This window comes from Callospermophilus lateralis, chromosome 1 (assembly GCF_048772815.1).
Source record: "Callospermophilus lateralis isolate mCalLat2 chromosome 1, mCalLat2.hap1, whole genome shotgun sequence".
In the NCBI taxonomy this organism is placed as follows: domain Eukaryota; kingdom Metazoa; phylum Chordata; class Mammalia; order Rodentia; family Sciuridae; genus Callospermophilus; species Callospermophilus lateralis.
In genome coordinates this window covers 23,985,500-24,007,420 of record NC_135305.1, presented here as the reverse complement: position 1 = coordinate 24,007,420, position 21,921 = coordinate 23,985,500, and the positions used below count along the sequence as shown (strand labels likewise).

The following is a 21,921-nucleotide window of genomic DNA, read 5'->3' as shown; positions in this document are numbered from 1 at the left end:
CTTGCAGTTACACTAAAACTCCTTATTAAAGTTTTTAATTGCTAGGCAATAATACAGTTGTTAATGCCTAAAAACAGTAACAAGAGATAATGTCATGCAATCATAAACCAAATGTTCATGCACGGGGGAGACTTTACCCACACACTGTAATCACAAGCAAAGTAAGAGAAAATAAATCAAGGTTACTTGTCCATATAATCAAGAATGAAACTTGAGCTCCGAGAACTACAGCACCGAAGAAAGCAGAACACAGCTGTGGCTATCTTTCAGAACCATCATGTTCCATGATCCACAAAGCCTGGACTACTCCATGATTATAATGCTGATCACTACCAAATGTGGTATGTTTTCCTTCCTTTTTGTTTTTGTTTTTTTTTTTTTTTTGAATGGTACTAGGGACTTAGGGGCACTCCACTGCTGAGCTACAACCCTGGTCCTTTTTATTTTAGACACAGTATCACTAAGTTGCCCAGGCTCGCCCTGAACTTGATATCCTCCTGCTTCAGCCTCCCAAGTCACTGGGATTAAAGGTGTGCACCATCACACCAGGCTGAATTTGGTATTTCTACTGAATTTCCACTAAGTGTTCAACACATAAACTCCATTTTCCTGGAATAACTAACTGAATTCCTGAACCACATATTTATACCACCTCTGAAGATTTCCAAGCAAATAAAGGAGGATGGTCAAGGAGCTAACTTGTACTGCTGAAGTCAACAAATCCAAAACTTAGCATATTCATATTTCTTCTTTATTTACGATAGGTGACATTATTCCTAAGTACTGAAAATAAACAGCTCTACCTGGCCTCTACAACACTCAGAATGACATCTAGCTACTTCAAAGGCAGGATGATGTCTGTGATTCCAACATGCATGGATCAAAAATACTGAATACTGGAGTTCTGGAATCTGTTCAAAAGAGTAGCTCTTGGCCAATCAATCATCCATGAGCACAAAGATTTCTTTATCAGTGTGATGACACTATAGTGTCTGGAAACAACATATACTAAATGCAATATAAACCAGTAATTTAAAAAAATAATTACCTTGAGCCAAAATTTGAATTATTGGAAGATGTACTGGCTACTTGGCTGAAAAGGTGAGTAGGATGACTACTAAATCTGTTTTAAGTTTTTCCTAACCACCTGGTAAAAATTACTTCGCTTCTCTTGCCTAATCTCCAAGTTCCTGACACATTCCTTCTGTGGTAGTCAACTTCATTTGTCTATTACTAATGCCCTAGATTGCTAATGGAAGTAATATCCTACATGTTAATTTCTCTCCTTAGCAAAGACAAAGGGAGTATAGTGTTTACTGGCTAGCAAGCCTAAACTTAAAAATTTTATAAGAAAACAGTCTTTCCATTTTATTTGTAGAATCCACAATGTAAGTAATTTACCAGTCAAATGGGGATGATAACAATAAAGGCTGGAGAGAGAAACGTTAAGTGCAAGTGTCAGCGTGCATAAGATCACACTGCACTGCAGTGATGGTGCTGTACCCCCAGGAGCACAGCTAAGGATAAAACATGTTTTGGAGAAAACCAGAAAAATGACAAAAAAGGGGGTTGGTTTAAAAAGCAACCCATGGCTTAACACTCTTTCCATCAGTTCTTAAAAATTACATTTGTTTTTGAAACTGAAATCAAGATTCCCCTGGCTGCATTTTAAGTTTTCTCATGCTTTTATCACAGCTGTCTGCAAGAACAGAAAGGATGGTAAGAAAAGATGCTATCATACAAGAAGCCAAAATAAATGAATTTTGTCACCTGCTACTTTCCTTTTAAAGTCACAAGAGTAGCAATACATAACTTCAAATTGATGACAAGCACCTTTATAGAATTAACTGTATTACCCACTATAATCAGTTCTCTTGCAAATAAAATTAAAAATTACTGGGTAATTAAACTATGATTATGCCAATTTTGAACTTCTGAATGAACTAGCTGCACATTCACTTGGCAAAGAGAAAACAGGACGCAAACAGGCAATGTGTCAGATGGGCTTCCAGAAGTCAATTTTCTTTGGGGAGACAGAGAGGATTAAATTTACCATAAAGATGAACACTTTTTAAAATCAGGCTACGGTAAGTATAAATCTAAAATTTATACTACACATATGTATACCCATTGCACAGTACATGCCTGGAGCAAAGTGAACTGCAGGAAATTTCACAATCAACTCCCAGCTACTCACCATATTATATAGTAGGGGTAGGTGTTGAAACAAGTTTCAGGTGCCAGACTAAGCCTTTTGCTTTTCAGTTGAAAAATTATGCTAACATGCCAACTTTCTCCTGTTATTATTAGTTTTTTTCTGGTCATTTGAACTACGATTCTCTCAAAAATCACTGTAGGAAATGAGTGATTCAGAACTTGCCAATTGTGTTCTAACCCCAATGCCAGAGGGTTTAGCAGTTTGTAATAAAAACTCAATTCTAATCAAGATCAGGAAAGTCTTTAAACAAACAAACAAACAAACAAAAAAAAACACCTTCAAGGTCATTTGAACCAACTCTTTTCACCAGTACTGTGTGTTATTGAGATTGAGCCCAGGGCCCACCTCTAAACTACATTGTCCCCATTTTTAGTTTTAGTTTGAGTCACTAAGTTGCCCAAGTTAGCCTCAAATTTACAATCCTCCTACCTCAGCTGAGATTTCAGGCCTGCTCCACGGTACTTAGCTTATACCAGTACTTCTATATATATTATACTAGCCTGCTTCTAAAATGTCTCATGGAAGAAATGCTGAATTTTCTTGAGAAACTGTTGGTATTGAACAAAATATCAGAACAGTTTTCCCATGCTGAGTATATTTTTGATCAAACTCTGAAAATATTTCTTTGTGTTTTCCTGTACTTACCTGTAATGTCAGTGTGCCCATACTCTTGTTATGGAACAGTTAGAATAACTCATACACATTCAATGTGGAAATCTGCTTTTTGTTTCTACTGATTTAACTTTTTTCTTATGTGGTACTGGGGATTGAACTCAAGGCTCTCTACCACCCTTTTATTTTGGAACAACGTCTTGCTAAGTTGATGAGGCTGCCCTCAAACTTGCAATCCTCGTGCCTCCCGGGTTGCTAGGATTACAGGTATAGCCACCATACCTGGCCTGTGGTTTAACTCCTGTTGCTTATTAAATGCTTTGCAAGCAAATACAAATATTTATCATTTTATAAATGTGATAAAGCCTTAGTCATGTTGGCTTCTGCTTTAAAATATGTTCTGACACTCATACAGCTGATAGAAATGTGAAGATGATACAGCAACTTTGGAAAACAGACTGTCATTTCCTTAAAATGGGAAAATACACATCATCTATCAAACTCACTCCTAGGTACACACCCAAGAGAAATAAAAACCTATGTCCATGTTGAGATTTGTGCACAAATATTAACCAAGGGATTATTCATAATAGCCCAAAGTGGAAATAATCTAAATGCCCATCATCTGATAAGCACATAAACAAAATGTGGTAACAATAGAATATTATTCGGCCATAAAAAGGAAATTATGATACGTGCTATGTCAGGGATAGGCCTTGAAAACATTATGCCAAATGAAAAGAATAAGTCACAAAAGAACACATATAATTCCATTGATAAGTAATGTCCAGGACAGATAAATCTATAGAAATAAAAAGTAGATTAGTGGTTGCCTAGAGATGGGGGGGATGCTGGGGGTGGGAATAACGAAAGACATGACTTTCCCTCATTCCCTTTGCAGTACCAGGGGCACTTTATCACTGAGCTGCATCCTCAGCCCTTTTGATTTTGAGACAGTCTCACTAAATTGCCAAGGCTGGTCTCAAACATGTAATCTGCCTGCCTTAGTCTCCCAAGAACTGGGATTACAGGTGTGTGTCACCATTCCCCACGAGTTTCTTTTAAAGAAAATGTTCTGAATTGTCTGGTGATGGTTGTTCATAACTGAATATACTAACTATTGAATTACACATTTTCAGTGGGTGAGTTGTGTTTGTTAATTACAATAAAACAGTTACTAAAAAAATTGATCTGAGACATGAGGTGTTTGAGAATCAGCAAACCTCTTCTAGAAAAAAGGTTTTGATTAAACTAAAACCACTGTAATTGAAACCAGCTTGCAGTATCTTGATGTGTATACATTTCTAAAATGTGAATGTAGTTTTAGGAAAATACATCATTACATCAGATATTCCAGGCAGCCTGCCATGAGACTTTTTTTTTTTTTTAACAACCCCCCACAAAAAAAGTCTTAAAAAGGAATCCGTTTAATCAACTTCAGAGTATATGTTCTCTCTTGTTGCTTCATCTCCTTAAGCCATCATCTCCCTAAAACTTGCATGTTAAAACAGTACTTGGGCATGGTTAATTCATTCATTTAACAAATAGTTGAACCTGTCCTGTACACCAGGCATGGTTTTAGGTATGTGAATGTGTGTGTGCAGACAAGCAGCAAGACAAAGTCCTTACTCTTGTGGAGTATTTAACTCAACAGGACAGGAGAAACAATAAATGAGTTTTAAAAACTTATTTAAAGCAAGGGACCATACCATGGAGTAGTTAGGAAAGGAGGCTTCTCTGAGGAAGTGATGCATGAGGTGAGAAAAGAAGGTACAAACCACACAAAGATCAGGGAAGAGAACTGCAAATAGAGGAAATAATTCCTGAATAGAGAATGGGGGGAGGGGTGTTAACTGTGTGCTGGTGACCAACCCTCCTCTGTGATTCTCTTTCACTACAAGCACAAAGATATCTGGGAGGACTGAGATGCCTTACCCACCTTAGACCATTAAAAAGTCTCCTGACTCTTCAACTAAAGGAAGTTGTCTTGCGTCCGTCAGCAACTGTTCACTCACTCACTCTTGCAAACCATAATGGACTGTGCAAAGAGTCCCAGGACTTTTAAGACAAGACATGCACCTGACAACTTTTAAGGTAGGAAACAAGCTAGCAGCACAATAAATGAAGGTAAAATCAACAAATACAGAGTACAAAGTAAAAGTAGGCCAGAAAGAACCATAAAATGTGAGGGTATCCAGGATGACTGCCAACAGGAGAATCAGAGGAGTTTCATGGGGTGGAACCACCAGAGCAAGGAATGTCTAGCCTGAGAATTTGGACATATGGTTAGAACAAACAGATTTGTTTTTATCTCTAACTTCAAATATAATTAAAAAATATTTTCAGCTCCCCAACCTGGTCACAATCTCAAGGAAAAAAGGCTTGATACTTCTCCTATCTCTGCGATTTTCAGTTTAGTATTTTGCAGAGATGGGCCATTCATTTGTTCATTCACTGCAAGAGATAAGTTATCAATTTCAGCCCTGAAGAAAGGCTAAATTACTTTTTGCTTCATAAAGAGCTTGTGGCCTTTGAAAGAAATGATTCCTGGAAACCACTTACTACACCATTCATCTCATTTCAGAGGGACATTCCTAAGAGGTTTCTCAAAACTAAATCATATTACATATAAACAGGGATATGCAATGAGCTTCTGAATATAATACACGTATTTAAAAATTTCCACATGTACTTGTGCCTATATACATATGCCTTAAGTTCAGTATCTCAAAAATATTTTAAACGTGCACTGCTAAACTGAAGCTTTTTTTTTTTTTTTTCTTCACTCAACACACTTTATCACCCAGTCCTTCAAAATCCCTTCCCGTCCCAACAAAGCATCTTAAACCAGAGAAGAAAAACCAACAACATTTTCTTAGGCAGCGTCTCAACACCTCCAAAAGGCATTCCATGGCCAAACTCACCATAAAGAGCTGTCCAAGTTTGATTAATTACATCTAGACACACAGTTCCTGACCTGAAACAGATGGAAAGAATGGTATTTTTTAAAAAAATTAGAAAGTTAGTTGCATGTATCTGGCAACTAATTTTATTTATCACGAAAACACTTTTAATAGATCCTTAAATTTAAAAAATGGGGGAAAGTATAATGAGGAGCAAAATATTTACAAGGTCATAGGTGTCTCCTTACAGACTGAAAAGGAAAAATAATTATAAGAAACCAATAAACACCTCAGCCAGGTGGTCGGAATTAACATTGGAAACAAGGGGCAGATAGAGCTGTGATACCCTGATAAACACAAATTTTCCCTATGTGGTTAAGTGTGTGCATACCCTGAAACTAATACAGAAACGGACAAATCCAAATTGAGGGAGAACTTATAAAATAAATTATCTATATTCTAAATGAAAGTAATTTTAAAGAAATATGACAAATAAATGCAATATGTGGTTCTGGACTAAATCTTTTACTAAAAGGGGAAAAATGCTAAAAAGTACATTACTACAATATAGCAATAGACTATAAAGTATTACATTAAGTTCCTGAATCTGGAAACTACTTTGATTACTACATTTTGTTGTTAGGATGACTGATATGCTGAAATATTAAAGCACAGAGGGACACAATATATGTACCAACCTACTCACACAAAGTTCAGAGAAATCTCACAGGTAAGCTTTATGAGGGCAAAATGGGATACTGTGAAAAGTAAAAACTGCAGTCCAAATGGTCATGCCTTCTAAATAGCACTGGAGAGGGACACAAAGGCTGCACTGGAACCACTTTAACATACCATTAACACCACAAGGAAAGAAAATGAAAATGAAGATTCATAACTGAAACGAAACTTTTCTCTCAAGAACTAAGAGATACGTTTATGGGCAAATGGCAAATCTGTATGCCAAAAACAGATCTCTGAGCTGTGTCTATATGATGAGAACTAAGATGTGAAACATTGCAAATGTTAGCTGGATATCAAGGGAAGTGAAGGATGCAGGCATGACAATGGAAAAAATTAACAATGTACAGCGAACCAGAACTCAGTGGTTTAGAAGAGCATATCCCTAGGACTGTACAGTTTAAATGACACTCATAGTCCACCTCCCCCATAAAATCCTAGATGATAAATACAGATTATTTCATAACCAGGAGAGAAAAAGGAACTCTAATCAAAAGCAGTTGCTACTAAAATGTAAACATTTTTAAATAGTTACTTACGCTTCATCAATGTTGGGATGGAAAATTTTATTCATGAATCCTGTAAAAAGAGATGTTAATTAGCAGCAAAAAGTATCCAGAGAACAATGAGTTTTAAAGTATGTCAGAAACAACTTCAGTATGATAAGGAAAAAGGTGATAATACTCATAAACCAATACTTTCAACCTTAGATCATTGGCTATTGATAAGACTATATTCTGTTGGCTCCAATTAACTAAAATATGAGAGTTCTAGTAACAAACAACTTTTGGAGAGTAATGAAGCTTTATACAAAATAATCTTAAAAGCAAGTGCTTCCTAAGCTATGAAGGTACTTGCCAAAAAAGATTTTTTAAATATTAAATGATTTATAACTAGTGTTATGATAAACATTAAGAAACTTCACTGACAACCCCCCACCACACACACACAGTTTTATTGTTCAAGCTCTAAACTTTAGGTTCTGCACTTGAACTTCTCCTTCTGAGGCTCATTTACTGTCATCATTAGGCTACACCTTGTACGGAACATGAATGAAGCTGTTGAAATGCTGCAGGAACACCACTTGCAAACCACAAAGGATTTCACAAGAAGTGACCAAAATATTTCCTTTAATTTTGTCTACTCATTCAAGGAAACCCAATCTTGATTAAATTGAGGCAACTAAGAAATAGGCAAGGAGTTTTAAAAAATTCTTCAAGATGGCTGTATCTATCAGGGATTTTTTTTCCCCCTAAAAAACAAGTACAGATTTTAATGTACTGCTGTTTAAACTGCAAGGAGAAATTATTTTCTAACTTAGAATCAATGATTTAAGCAATATTTGTATATGCAAATGACAATACTCTAAAGCAGAGATCACTGTCAAAGCTGTCATATTGTCATTTTTTCCACTTTATTTCCTTATTTAGGACTCTCTTATTCCATTCCAAACTTGCAATAAATTCAAGTTCCTCACTGCAGCAGTTTTTGCTATTGCTGTGCCCCAACCCCACCTTCCCTCACCCATCCCCACAGGTTCATTCCCTCATTCGAAACAGCAGCAACACCTACATGACAGCAGTTGTGCTTTTTTTAGGGTACAAAAATGAAACAATACACCATTCTCCAAAAGGTCACTAAAGAAGGACAAGAGCCAGGAAGAAATAAATGCAATGTATATAAGGTATGGACACAGGGTGCACGTGGAAAGGGGAAGAGTCTTAAAGATGCAGAGAGGCAGCATCGCAAGTGCTGCAAGTGAGCTGCCACGGACATTATCTCCAAAAAATCTTAGAAACTTTATTCGAATTAGCAATTGTGGGAAAAGAATACAAAACCTCCAATATTCCAGTCTTTGATTGCTCTAGCTACTCCAGATACTAATCCTGCTTCAATTTCTGTTTTTACATTCTTTTTACTCTCTGTACTGAAACAGTTTTATCTACTATAATGAAGAGTGTTTAAATTCTTTAGATGCCCCCCACCCGCCCCTCAACACAAAAGCCAGGTTCAATATTAATTTTTCATTAAGGAAAATGAAGATATTTCAAAGTCCAGACTTAAGAGGTATGTATTTTATGAAGAGATCATAATAAGCTGACAGAAATGGTCATGCCTAAATATTAAAAAGCAGGGAGAAAAGTTCCAGATGGCCATAGTTATTCATAGCAGCATTGTTATAAAAGCCTAGAACCAAATTCAACCTCATGAACACGAGATGAGCTATAGAGTACCCATATATTTGGGAGTCCTATACAGCCAAACATAATCAACTAGACCAATATACACTAACTTGGATAGAGATGAAGCTCAGTTTAAAAAAAAAAAAAAAGAAAGAAAGAAAGAAAAAGAAAAAACACATAACAATTATATAGTTAGAGCACACTAAAATAAAGCAATAATTCTTATCTCCATGCTTTAAGTATGGAAAAACATATCAAAGTTGTAAAAGTATTTCATGTAGGGTACAGGGCCATGACCATGGTGGGAATAGGGAACAGAAGAGGAAATAGCAATTAAAAATGATTTTATCTGTCACTATATTCCTTTTAAAAAGGGACAAAGTGCTTGTATATTATTTACTATTTTTTTAAATTTTAATACAAGTATGCACATAGACAAGAAACAGGAAGCAAATATGAACAAAGATTAGCAGTGTCCAATTCTTGATGGTGCAGGCCTTTTCTCCCCTGCATTTTCCATATCCTATCACTCCCTCTGTCACCCCTGTACCAGAAGTGGGATTGAGAAGATGTGAAAGGCCAGTGTCAACAGTAGTCGTTTTTGAGAGACTCCCCCATGATTTCTCTCTTCTTTTGACTCTCCTAAATTTCTACAATGTGTAATGTCAATAGTTAAACAAAAATCACTTTCAGTCTGGGCGCAGCAGTCCAGGCCTGTAATGCCAGTGACTTGGGAGGTTGAGGTGGGTGCATCTCAAGTTCAAGGCCAGCAAGGGCAACTTAGTGTAACTCTATCTCAAAATAAAACAGACTGGGGATATAGCTCAGTGGTAGAGTGCTTGCCTAGCATGAGTGCAGCCTTAATCTCTAGTACAAAAACAAACAAAAAACTCTTTAAATAAAAAGATCATAAACAACATCAAGTCTTCTAAAGTAATCTAATTATACATGAGTTAACCAGTGCTGAAACCTTTTAAGAGAAATGTTATCATGTTCACATCTTAATTTCTCTTGTTTAAAACAATTTTGCGGGAGGGGAGTGGTACTGGGGATAAACCCAGGGGCCTTCTACTACTGAGTTACGACTCTAGCCCTTTTCATTTTGAGACAAGGTTTTGCTAAATTGCCAAGGGCAGCCTCAAATTTTTTATCTTCCTGCTCAGTCTCTGGGATTACAAGTATATACCACAGCATTAATCAAAAAACCCTTGGGTTCTAAGGCATGTCATCTTCAAGATCAGTTACATAGGAATATGCTGTTATCCCTAATGCAAGGAAACTTTTTTTGGTGGGTGGGGTGGGCACGGTGAGGCCAGGGATGAAACCCAAGACCTCACTTGTACTAGGCACTACCACTGTTACCTCTCCCAGCCCAAGAAACTTTCTGATGAGTGGGAAACAATGTTGGGCCACCATGTAGTCTAACTAAAGAGAATGGTTCTACTATGCAAAAGTAATATGTTCTTTTTTTTTTTTTTCGGTGGTGCTGGGGATTGAACCCAGGGCCTTGTGCATTCTAGGCAAGCACTCTACCAACTGAGCCATATCCTCAGCACCAAGTAATATATTCTTGGTACTTACTTAAAATCCTGACTCTGTTAGAACCCTTAAAACTAATACCTAGTGGACAGTATCTATGGCAAAAGTTCCCGATGCTGGCTACAGATGAGAATCACCTGCAGAAATAAAATAAGTGCTAGGTTATAAAGTGGCTAGTGTTGGGGCTGGGGTTGTGGCTCAGTGGTAGCGTGCTCGCCTAGCATGCATGAGGCACTGGGTTTGATCCTCAGCAGCACATACAAATAAAGACAACAAAGTCCATCAATGACTAAAATAAATAAATAAATAAATAGATAGATAAATAAAGTGGCTAGTGTTATAGGAAGGCTGGGATAGGAGTTGCAATTTTAAACATGATGGTGAGGGAAGGCCTTCCCGAGAAGATGCCTTATTCTGAAGGAGGAGCAAGAGCACCAAGGGGAAGAATATTTACTCAGCCCAAATGCTCAAGTGCAAAGCATATCAGGAGTTTGCTTAATGCATTTGAAGGTCAGCAAAGGCATTAGTGACACTGAAACGGAATAAGGGATATAAGACCAGAAGTGGGTCACAGAGGTGATCAGCACACTGAGGGCTCTTTTACATCCTGAGGGAGACAAAGCCACTGAAGCTAGTGTCTGACATACTAATATAGTATCCATATCATTGAATTAAAAAAGAAAGGCTAGTTGGAGAACAGCTCAATCAGCTCATAGCAGTTCAGTGTTGGGGAAAGAAGATGAGGAATGGCTGGTCTCACATAAAATGGAAAGGGAATCCTAGAAATGAATTAAGCTTCAACAGTTTGATGCCACAGGGCACCTTAAAGGTGTAAGTCAAGAAAACAGCTGTGGTAAAGAACTTTAAATGTTTATCAAAACTGTCTCTAAAAGATTAAAGTGCTTCCCTCATTGACCATGGCCTGGAAATACATTTGGAATGAATATAGGTTCTACACTGTTTTCAATTAAATCTAGATTTGGCCTGGTTGAGTCTAGGAGTACATAGTAGACAGGCCCAAAATGGACTTAGTAAACATGCTTTAGTAATAAGTGAATTGGGCCTAGTCCCTAGTGCCCCGCAAGACTAAAATACCATATGAGCTCTGGAACAGAGAGCAGAAGCAGACAGCAAAGAGCAAAGTACTACACAAGGGTTCTAACTCCAGTTCTGCTCTCAACCGTAGGCCCTGGGTGAGTCACTTCACTTCTGGGGTATGTTTCTTTATCTATAAAGAAAAATAGCTAGATTTCCAAAATTCCCACTCTTACTCTATTTCAAAAGGTCCTATCAGCACCAAAAATCTAGGAGTTAACTATAACGAACAGAGTTCTGAGACCAGAGGACTTAGGGAAATGTCCAATGCTAAAGACCTTAAAGAAAACTGATCTGTAAGGCAGCATTTTTTAGTTATGAAAGTATTGTGGAGAATACAAACAAAACTACCACAAAGAGCCCTAAAACCTACTGACTATTTCAAAGTAGGTGAAATCAGAGTTTGTAACCTTGCCTTTGAGAAGACACTGCTAGACCAATGCTATCAAAACACATTTTCTAAATGAAAATGACTTCTCCTTATTCCAAGCTTTTTTAATTGTTTAAAAGAATGTATCCAAAGTAAGTCCATGAAAAGGAACATGTATCCTTTGCATTTGTTCTTGGACAAGCTGTAAGCAATATTTCTGGCATTCATTTACATTCTGGACAATAATACCAACAATGGAACTTCTGGACCAGGACAGGAGACTGGGAAAGAACAGGCTAGGAATTCAGAGAAGGAACATTCTCAGGACCTAGTGTTTGCCCTGGCATGTTCTCCTTCCTTTTGGCAAGGCTATCACCACACTAATGAATACGTCTGCAAGAAGAAAATTTTCCCAACACTTGTTTCCATTCAACCAGGAACTATTTTGAAGATATTTTAAGAGAACATATTTTGAAAAAAAAAAATTTTTTTGGAAACATGATAAAAGAAAGTGGCAAAGTCTTTTTCCTTTTTTTTAGTGCTGGGGATCAAACCCAGAGCCTCAAATGTGTTAGGACAAGCATTCTACCGGAGCCCATCAAATAATTTTTAATCTATATGACTTGAGATTTTATTTACTACATTTTCTAATGATATATTTCAGTTATCTCCACCAGAGAAAATGAGAACTCCTTTAAATCTTCTGGATATTATTCTCAGGCACTGCTCTAGCTACTTATTAAAAGGCGGGGGTTTGGGGGGAGATGACAATAGGAATAAATATCTAGCTAGGAGAAGAAATCCGAACCATGCTTAATTGATACAAAACTATCTTAACACACACACACACACACACACACACACACACAAATTATTACAATAGAAAACTATTCTGTGCTTTTGCTTATTCCACTCCAATACTCAACTGCTCCAGAAGAGAAAGTAAACATCATGAAGCCAAATCATGCTGAGAATTGGTTTTTATTTCAGCTTGTTTATTTTTATATATTTTTTAGTTATACATGGACACAATATCTTTATTTTTATGTGGTGCTGAGTCACAACCCCAGCCCCTTATTTCAGCTTATTTCTATATCTAATCCCAAAAGGGCTCTGTACAAAGTTGTACACACCTGAGTAACTTCTAATGTTGAGGTAAATATGCAAATAAATGAGATGAAAATTAATCTTTTAATTTTCTGCTTTCATTTCCTTTATTTGGGGAGGGGACATTAATGATCAAATTTGTGGATGATGAAATATCAATTATCTATCCAGAAACTTCACTCAGAATTACCTTGATGATAATGAGGAGTTAGAGTGTTTCCTTTGTCACTTGTCTAAGTCTACCCTAGTGGAAGCTGATGAAAAGTGCCAAAGGCAAAAATGAGCTCCCTTCCCCAGGAATCCAATGGACCTGTACTAAGATGGTTAAAGCAGCTGTGGCCTGATGTAACTTAATGATAAGTTTATGATTACTGTGTGAAAACATTTAAGTCATTCTGATATTTCTACCTTTAGGACAAATGCCCACATAAGATAGACTATTCACAACCAAAATGACTTAATTCCATTTAACTAGGTATGATTGTTTAAAACATGTTCAGGGGCTAGGGTGTAATTGAGTGGTAGAGCATGTGCTTATTAAGCACGAGATCTCTGTGTTCAATCCCCAACACCAAAAAGAAAAGAATCTATATACATTTATTAAAGATCAGACCTTGGCCTGGGGACATAGCTCAGTTGGTAGAGTGCTTGCCTCACATGCACAAGGCCCTGGGTTCAATCCCCAGCACCACACACACAAAAAGATCAGACCTTATCTTTCCATATAATATCTCAGACAAAAATTTTTAAAGGCTAGTAACTTGGATCTCAGTTCCTAACATGGAGATGACCTGAGTCAGATTACTACAGCTGATTCAAAGGGTAGGGATGCTGCCAGTCTCATCTGTGACAGCCAGAGGCTGTGTCTATTAGTGTGCATTAGTGCACACTCTAACAAATTTTTCATCTTATCTCAGACAGCCAGGCCCAGCCTGCACCCGGGCAGAAGTCTCTTCAGAGAGGTGGGCCTTTCCTACTCAGGAGAGATGGACCTGGGCTGGTCTCTTCTTGGGTGAGGAACCAAGCAAGGAGCTCACCAAATGCCCTGTGTCATGGGAACTTCTGAACTGATCCTGTGTGTGTTCAGGAGATCTAAACTCAACAAGGGGTCCTCTTTTCTGTTTCTTCCTTTCTCTCTGATAATATGGAATCTGAGGAATGGGCTGGATGGATAAGAAAAGTTCATTTATAACTAAGAAAAGGTGAAGAGTTATCCTTCAACAGCAAAATCCTTCTACTGACCTAGCAGATCATCAGAACCTTAGCTGACTGTCCTAGAGTTTCATTTTTGGAAGACTGTAACCTCTTTCCCATTTCCAGAGTTTATCTTTTAGTCTCTTGGTCTTTTGTATAACCATACTGTTGGAATCCAGCAGCAATTTCATGGCCAGAGGCAGGACAATATAGAACACATTGGACTTGAAATTACAAGACCCAATTTCAAGTCTCTACCACTCACAACTTACTTCTTTGACTTTCTGTTCCCTTATTTCTAAAACCAGATTAAATAATGTTCTCTACATATCATAGGACTGTCATGGAAAATATAGTTACTCTAATGGTTTTTTAAAAGACCATTCTGACTGCATTTGGTATGGTGAGAAAATGAACAAAACAAAACAAGAGAATGGAAGGCAGATTCTGCAACAAGTACTGATATATCTCAGCCTCATTTTTTTCCATCCTTCAAATGAGGCGACTAGATGACCTAATCACTAAAGTTCCTTTTAACAATATGGTTTTCACCAATACCAAGAATATAAACAAATCTTTAAACTGTGTGAACAAGTTTTTCAAAAGGAGATAAGACATTACTCTTGTCATTTTTAACAGAAATTCAGGTTAACTAAAGAAAAAGAAAGCCAAGAATACATGTTTCCATTCTGATATCAAATCCTAAAAGGAAAAAAAGTGGACTTAATACCAAAACAACGTCAGAATAACCAGCTCAAAAAGCTAGAGGTCACCCACTTTAAGGCAGGCACCCAGGCAGCAAGTAAGATAGAATTTTTATATAGCAAATGGAAAGATTATATAATAATGAACGGTCAAAGGCAGAATTCAAATGGACATAAGTCAACTTCCAGAAGGAAATGAAAAAGTCCTCTGATGGTAATAAGCAAAAGCAAGGTTACTATCAGAGGAGGAGAGGGAAAGCTTGTTTGTACTCTAATAGTAAGATGAAAGGAAATGGATTTAGATGATGCAGATCACTTAAAGCAGGTTTTCATATCAATAAGGCCAATTTGACCACTGGCTTCTTCCCTAAAAACTTTAGCATCTGGTCCCTAAGTCTCTCTTCACTCAAATCCTGTCCTTTTCAGTCACATTACTATTAAGACCACACATCTGACACCCTGGCATCTCAGTTCCTTATACTTCTCCTCAATGACCTTTCCTCTCATTGCACTTCACATTTCCCAGAACATACCTTGAACTGTTATCCCTATAAAGAGTTCTACCTCCCATATCACAAATACAGACATTCCCTCCCCTAACATTGTCTCCTGTCCTTGTGAAGGGGCTTCCTACCCCATGAACTAGTCTTTTGCCTGTGAACTCCAACTTATTGATCCATCTTCTACCTGCCAGCACTCTAAACTTCACCTTCTGTCCTCTGTCCCTCTAAGGTGATTAAGAACCATCACTATTACCACTATGCTCTAGCAATCCTCTGAAAAATCCCCTGCTCTCTCCCCTCCAAAATGCCCACCCAGCAAATCTACAACTGGAGCAAGTCAATCATGCATACTCTCTCTATATTCATTCCTCAGTTCCAAGGGAGAGTGGTTCTCACCTCCTCTCCTAGAATCTGCTCAAGTCCCTACTCTAAAATGGCACAGCATTTACATATAAAGTATATATATAAAATATATATACTTTATGTCTTCTATCATAATATATAATACAATGTACTTGCTACATTGTTATACTGTATTTTTCAGGGAATAACAAGGGAAAAAATGTTTTCAGTATAGATGCAAATTATTTTTCCAGAATATTTTTGATCCATGGTGTTGGTTGAATCGGTGGATAAAGAATCTTTTGGGATGGGATTGTAGATCAGTGGTAGAGCGCTCGCCTAGCATGGGCAGGACCCAGCTTTGATCCTCAGCACCACATAAAAATAATGGCATTGTGTTGTGTCCATCTACACCTTAAAAAAAAAAAAAAAAAAGAATCTTTGGATTTGGAGGACCAACTATACTTGGACATGAGGGTGACTGCCACTAAGTAGAAATTCATTCACATTCACTTACTTATTCAAACATTCTCTGGAACAGGCAATGTTATCAAACCCTAAGTATTTGCTGGAGTGAGTGCTATCAGTTAAATAGAGCTGGAGCTGCCTTAATGGATTTCCTATCTATTGAACTGCCAGGGAGGTATGATGTAAATAAACAAATATATACCAACTTGTCAAGATAGGCTCATCAATTACCTTCTATGAACTCCACATCACCTACAACTTTCCTCTCTCCTTTCTCTAGCATCTTGCTCCCCCCATTTCTCAATGAGTTTTTCATTTGCTTCATTCTGCAAATTTCCACTTCCTTTTCCTCCCTCATCCTTCTCTCCTTGCCCATTTTAAGATGGGAGCCAACTGGCAGAACCCCCTACTTTCCATTTCTAAAATCCTCCCTGCATACATGTTTTATTCTCTTTCCTCAACAGCTCACACCAATGCTCATGCTCTTGCCAACAACGGTCCTCTGTGCTCTGACCTTGCCCTTTCCTTTCCAAAGGCATGGCTCCTCCAATCCTCCTTCCAATACCCAGCATCACCAAGCTTCCCCCTTTTCTAGACAACTCCCTACAAAGAACATTTAAATATCCTTCCAAATCTTCCATTAAAAATATAAAAAAACAGAACCTACCCCACTTCTTTTAGGTACGACTCTCCTCAATTTGGATGGTACCTTTAATATAGCCAAATTTCCTTAAAGCTACAAAGATATAGACCAGAGCTTCTTAATATTATTACCATTATTATTAGCTCTAAACCGGGCCTCTTTTTTGAAGAGAAACATGGAACAAGGCAGTGGGGAAGAACAGAAGAATCAGAAAGAAAATCTGTTCCTGATAATAGCTTGTATAATTTTACTTTTACCCTGTCACCCTGACTTTCCCCATAGCAGTAGAGTGATCATTTAAAAATGAAATCTGCTGGGCACAGTGGTGCACACCTATAATCCAGTGACTCAGGAGGCTGAGGCAGGAGGACTGCAAGTTCAAGGCCAATCTGGGCAACTTAGATTCTGTCCCAAAGTAAAATAAAAAGGGCTTGGGATGTAACTCAGTGGTAGAGCATCTCTGGGTTCAATCTCCAGTACTGCCAAAACATTAAAAACCACAACCACAACAACTTAACCTTTTACTCTTCTTAAAACCTTATGACAATCTTTCCATTAAACAAAATGAAATTCACACCTTTAACCTAGCTTACAAAGCCCCTGCCTATGATTGGGCCCTATATTACACCTCACTTTCTACCTAGCCCCCATCAGCCAAGTACACTGACACTTGTGGTTTCTTCTGCTTGGATGCTCTTTCCCTAGTCTATAGGGATCAGGACTGGCTTATGTTTTTATTTGAGTTTCAGCTTAAGTTTTCTTTACCAGAGAGGCTTTCCTAAATATGTAACCCAAGGTAGCTATTCTATTACATCAATTCTTTGTATAAAGCTATCAAAATTTTATATTTTGCTTTATCTTCTTCCCTTGAAAGGAAGTGTCGAGACTAATTTGCTCACTTCTGAATTTTTAACACCTAGAATAATGCCCAGTACACAGCAGGAATCCAATAAATTTGTGAAATCAGAAGAAATCATGTCAGATGACTCTTAAACCTCAGTCACTAGACTAAGTTTTTAGAAATTCATCCTGAAAAATCTCATTTTCAGAACATCAGTAAACAGAAAGCTTTTAATTATGGCTATATTCTCAGAGCATTATCTCAAAGAACATTTACAAAACTTTCCTCCTAGGGCTGGGGTTGTAGCTCAGTGGCAGAGCACTTACCTAGCATGTGTGAGGCACTGGGTTTGATCCCTAAAATAAAAGTACTGTGTCCATCTACAACTAAAAAAATATTTTTAAAAATACTATTAAAAAAAAACTTTCCTCCTAGAACTTTGCTTCTCTTGATTGGAATTCAAAAGATATATAACTGCTATTGTGTAGTGATATAACTAATTGAGACAGGAACTAAATTCAAACCCAGGGTCATGGAAGTAAAGAAGTACACAGATTATCTTAATGAAATTTTGCTTCCTCAGCCCAAGAATTTATTTTATTTGTGGAAATACAGTGGCCCAAATAGGCCTTTGTTAAATGAGTAAGCAACACCTCTCATGAATGACACACTCCTCTCCACCCTGACTAAATACTGCTTACTTAAGTTACTCAAACTAGTTCTTGAGGGAGTAACTGTAGAATGTTTTCACTGAGGAATATAGAAAATATATGGTAAGTATTCTAAGTTCTATAATTAGTTTAGTCATACCATATTATAAAATTACACTCCAAAAATAGTGTAAGGTATTTCTGGCCATAGTGGGAAAAAAATTATTTCAGAAGAGTCTACTATTCTAACAATAAAAAAGATTGAATCATTTTCCTTAATCACTGGCAAAAGACAGATATATATATATATATATATATATATGGCTCACTGATTATCAAAGTATTTTTCAATGAAGAAACATGATAATAGGTAGGCAGGTTGGCTCACACCTGTAATCCCACTTCTTTGGGTGGCTGAGGCAGGAGAATCACAAGTTGGAAGGCCAAGCTGGACAGTGAGATCTGGTCTCAAAAGGAATGTAGCTCGGTGGTAGAGTCACTTGCCTAGCATGTGAGAGACTCTGAGGTCTAAGCCCCAGTACTACAAAAACAAAAACAAAAACCAACCCTATGACAAGATTGAGAGATTTAAAAGGAATTTTGACAAGTTATCTAAGTCCAGTGAAAGGACAACCTAAACCATCCTATTTAGATGACAGCTTGACCATAGTACAGCTTGACACTATACAGCCACTTACACAGCTCACTATAATATTTTAACTATCTTATTGTTGCCTGTGACTTTCATTTTATCTCCATTTACTTGCCTGGGTTTGGCTAGCTCTTTTTGTTTTAACATACGATTTATTTTTATTTATTTTTTAGTCATACATGATTGGCTAGCTCTTGATGTATGCCACTTACATCAAATTCCACACTGCATGGGCTTGCTGGATTTTTTCTGGCCATTCTATTGACATTCTTAGATCACCATTATGCAATTTCTCCAGAACAGTGTTCTCAAGCACCCACTTCTCCTGCACACTCCACTGTGGAATTAAATTACAATCCAGACAGACTACACACAGCTTGCTCTGAGGAAAGGACCTTCTTCACTGAGAACATGTAGATACATACTAGTAGCATTTGAAAGCTAGTTTTTAAACTTGTGAACTACATCTTTCAAGATAGTTTTCCATTTTTTCAAAAAATATTTTTAGTTGTAGACGGACACAATACCTTTATTTTGTTTAGTTTTTTTTTTATGTGGTGCTAGGGTTCGAACCCAGTGCCTCACATTTGCTAGGCAAGTGCTCTACCACTGAGCTACAACCCAAGCCCTAGTTTCCTATTTTTAAAATAAAAGTAAATGGTGACATGGGTCCCATGCTGGTCTTAATAGTATTTGCAAAAGATCCTAAAATTCTCTACATTTTTATCTGAAATTAGCAAAATGCGATTCTATTAATCCACTGGCCAGCAATGATTATTTAAATATAAGATAAAACAACAATTTAATTTTATCTAGCACTTAGGTAGATATGATCTGAGGGCAACTACTATACATTCTGAAGAAGACTTCATGGTACTTTCAAGACCTTCATAGGCTAAAAGCCCTGAATCTAATGTTTTGTATCTTTATTAGACTTGCAATTTTCTTTTTCCTTGACTCAGGCTTATTACCATCATTAGCTTTATACTGGGCCCCTTTTGAAAAGAAACATGGAGCAAGGGTGGAGGGAGAGAGTGGAAGAGTCAAAGGAAAAGATGTATGGTGAGAACTGCTAGAGAAGCCAAGAGAAGAGGGAAAGGGGGAAGAAAAGGAATGAAGAAGTGTGTAAAATTAGACTATAAGCAGAAGAAAAAGGAAAGAAAAGAGTATGCACACTTACCTGCATACACAATTAAAATTTAAAGGAAAAAAGGAGGTTGGTAGGAAACCTGCAGGTCAGACAGGTTTTTAGCAAGCTACCAGGTGGGAATTCTGGCCAAGGATAGCTTGGTGACTTTCTAGAATGAAAGACAGAAGTGCAGACAATGATGCGGACAGGACATTCAAAGGTCATGCCTTTGTAATATTTTTAAAAATATTTACTTTTGTAATAAAAGCACACAGTGTAGACTATTTAGAAATTACAGAGCAGTTATGTTTTTAACCTCTAACTCAACAGTTACTGATAACTATAGTCAATATCCTGACATTCACAATTAAAATTTGCATGGAAAATATTTGCATTTTCCTTTTTGTTCCTCAAAGATGGTGTTAAAACGTGAGTAATAGTTGTAAAACATTTTTGTCCATTAAGACATACTATAACTTAACTAGTTTATTACCAGTGGGCTATTCAGGATACTTCCAATTTTCAAAAATAAATTTTAACACTAAAACTTTTATCTTTTTATCTGAGATCACTCATCTTTATTTCACCTCCACTGGAACTGCAAGTCTGTATTTTCTTTGATGAAAGCTTTTCTCCTTAGTTTAAACTAAGCATACATGTACTCGGTAAAAACTGAGTGTGGAGAAGTAGGGAATAAATAATACAGTCTCTGCAACAACATCTTTGCATAAAATAAAATCTTCATGGACTGGGGAATTACTTGAGGTTCTGAAAGGATACTAAAGTTCTCAGATGCACCTTCACATCTTCAAAGCATTAAGACTACTTTCAACATAGAAAACAAATTTTCTTTTAAATAAAATCCATTTCTTCCTTGTACCCTGTTATAAACAGGCACTGACTCACTCACAGCTCATCTAAGAACACAATGAAGGGCCACGGGCATAGCTCAGTGGTAGAGCACCTGCCTAGCACATGTAAAGAAGGCTCTGGGTTCCATCCTCAGCACCACAAAAACAAAACAAAATGAAACAGTGCCACTAAAGAATATGTGTTGGCACACACCTATAATCCCAGTGACACTTTAGGCTAAAATGGGAGGCTCGCAAGTTCAAGGCCAGCCTGAGCAACTTAGCAAGACCTGTCTCAAAAAACAAGCGCTGGGAATATAGCTCAGGGACAGTGTGCCCCTGGGTTCAATCCCTAGTATGCCCCCGCCTCAATACACAAAGAACATGTGCTATTTTATTTATGTTCATCTTCTAACTGGTAAAGGCCGCCTACAGTTTTCCTCATGTCCAGAAAGACCCCATACACTGAGTATTTAATGTCCTGGTCAGTATCAAGCATACAGAATTAACTTAATTCCAACACCTTCCTTTTTTTTTTGTTTTTGTTTTTGTTTTTAAAGAGACGTGGGTATCACTTCTATTGTTGCCCAGGTTAGCCCTGAACTCCTAGGCTCAAGCAATCTTCCTGTCTCAGCCTTCCTAGGAGCTGGGTTTACAGACATGCACCACTGTACTCAATTTTCTTGTTTTCTAGAAGAGGAACAACAATTTTCATTGGTCAAGGAGAACTGGGTCCAGAACTTCTCATTCCTGATAACCAGTGATAAATGTCTAATCACTCACTTTTAACTCTACATGGTCACTAATCCCCAGCAGCATTGCTAAGTACTCTAGGAAATATTTCTAAATGAAAAGATAAAAGTCAGTCTGACTTCTCAGAACTTAAGAGACTTATATATGATTCCTTTCAAAGCAGTCTTTTCTGGAAGAATATGTAAATATTTCAATGATGTTATAGTTGATTAAAGGAAGTTTTCTAATTTCTCTTTGGAAATACCCACAGGACCAGTTTTATACCAACTGATATTACTCAGTTTTTCTATTCATCTTACTCTCTGGGATTAAATCACCTTTAGCCATTTCAAAAATTCATTTGTAGCTTCAAAGCATCAAGATTCATCATTACTTATGGTATTCAAAGAGAATGTAAAGATGAGCTCTAAGTGGTTGAAAAGAGAG

At 37.2% G+C, this 21,921-nt stretch overlaps 1 protein-coding gene and 1 non-coding gene across 3 annotated transcripts in view; both read right to left on the bottom strand.

Annotated features, from left to right (window-relative positions):
* Ube2h (ubiquitin conjugating enzyme E2 H) overlaps window positions 1-21,921 on the bottom strand; it is a 103,107-nt gene that overhangs the window by 16,920 nt on the left and 64,266 nt on the right. Inside the window, exons 4-5 of one of the 2 annotated variants that reach the window (XM_076833213.2) lie at window positions 7,011-7,050; window positions 5,755-5,807 (exon numbers count right to left, since the gene is read on the bottom strand). The exons of the other annotated variant lie outside the window; for it this stretch is intronic. Coding sequence (XP_076689328.1) covers window positions 5,755-5,807; window positions 7,011-7,050 — 93 coding nt within the window. The remainder of the gene's footprint in view (window positions 1-5,754; window positions 5,808-7,010; window positions 7,051-21,921) is intronic. 2 annotated transcript variants of the gene reach the window in all.
* Trnas-aga (transfer RNA serine (anticodon AGA)) lies at window positions 10,133-10,211 on the bottom strand. The gene has a single exon. It is a non-coding gene; the product is annotated as a tRNA-Ser (tRNA).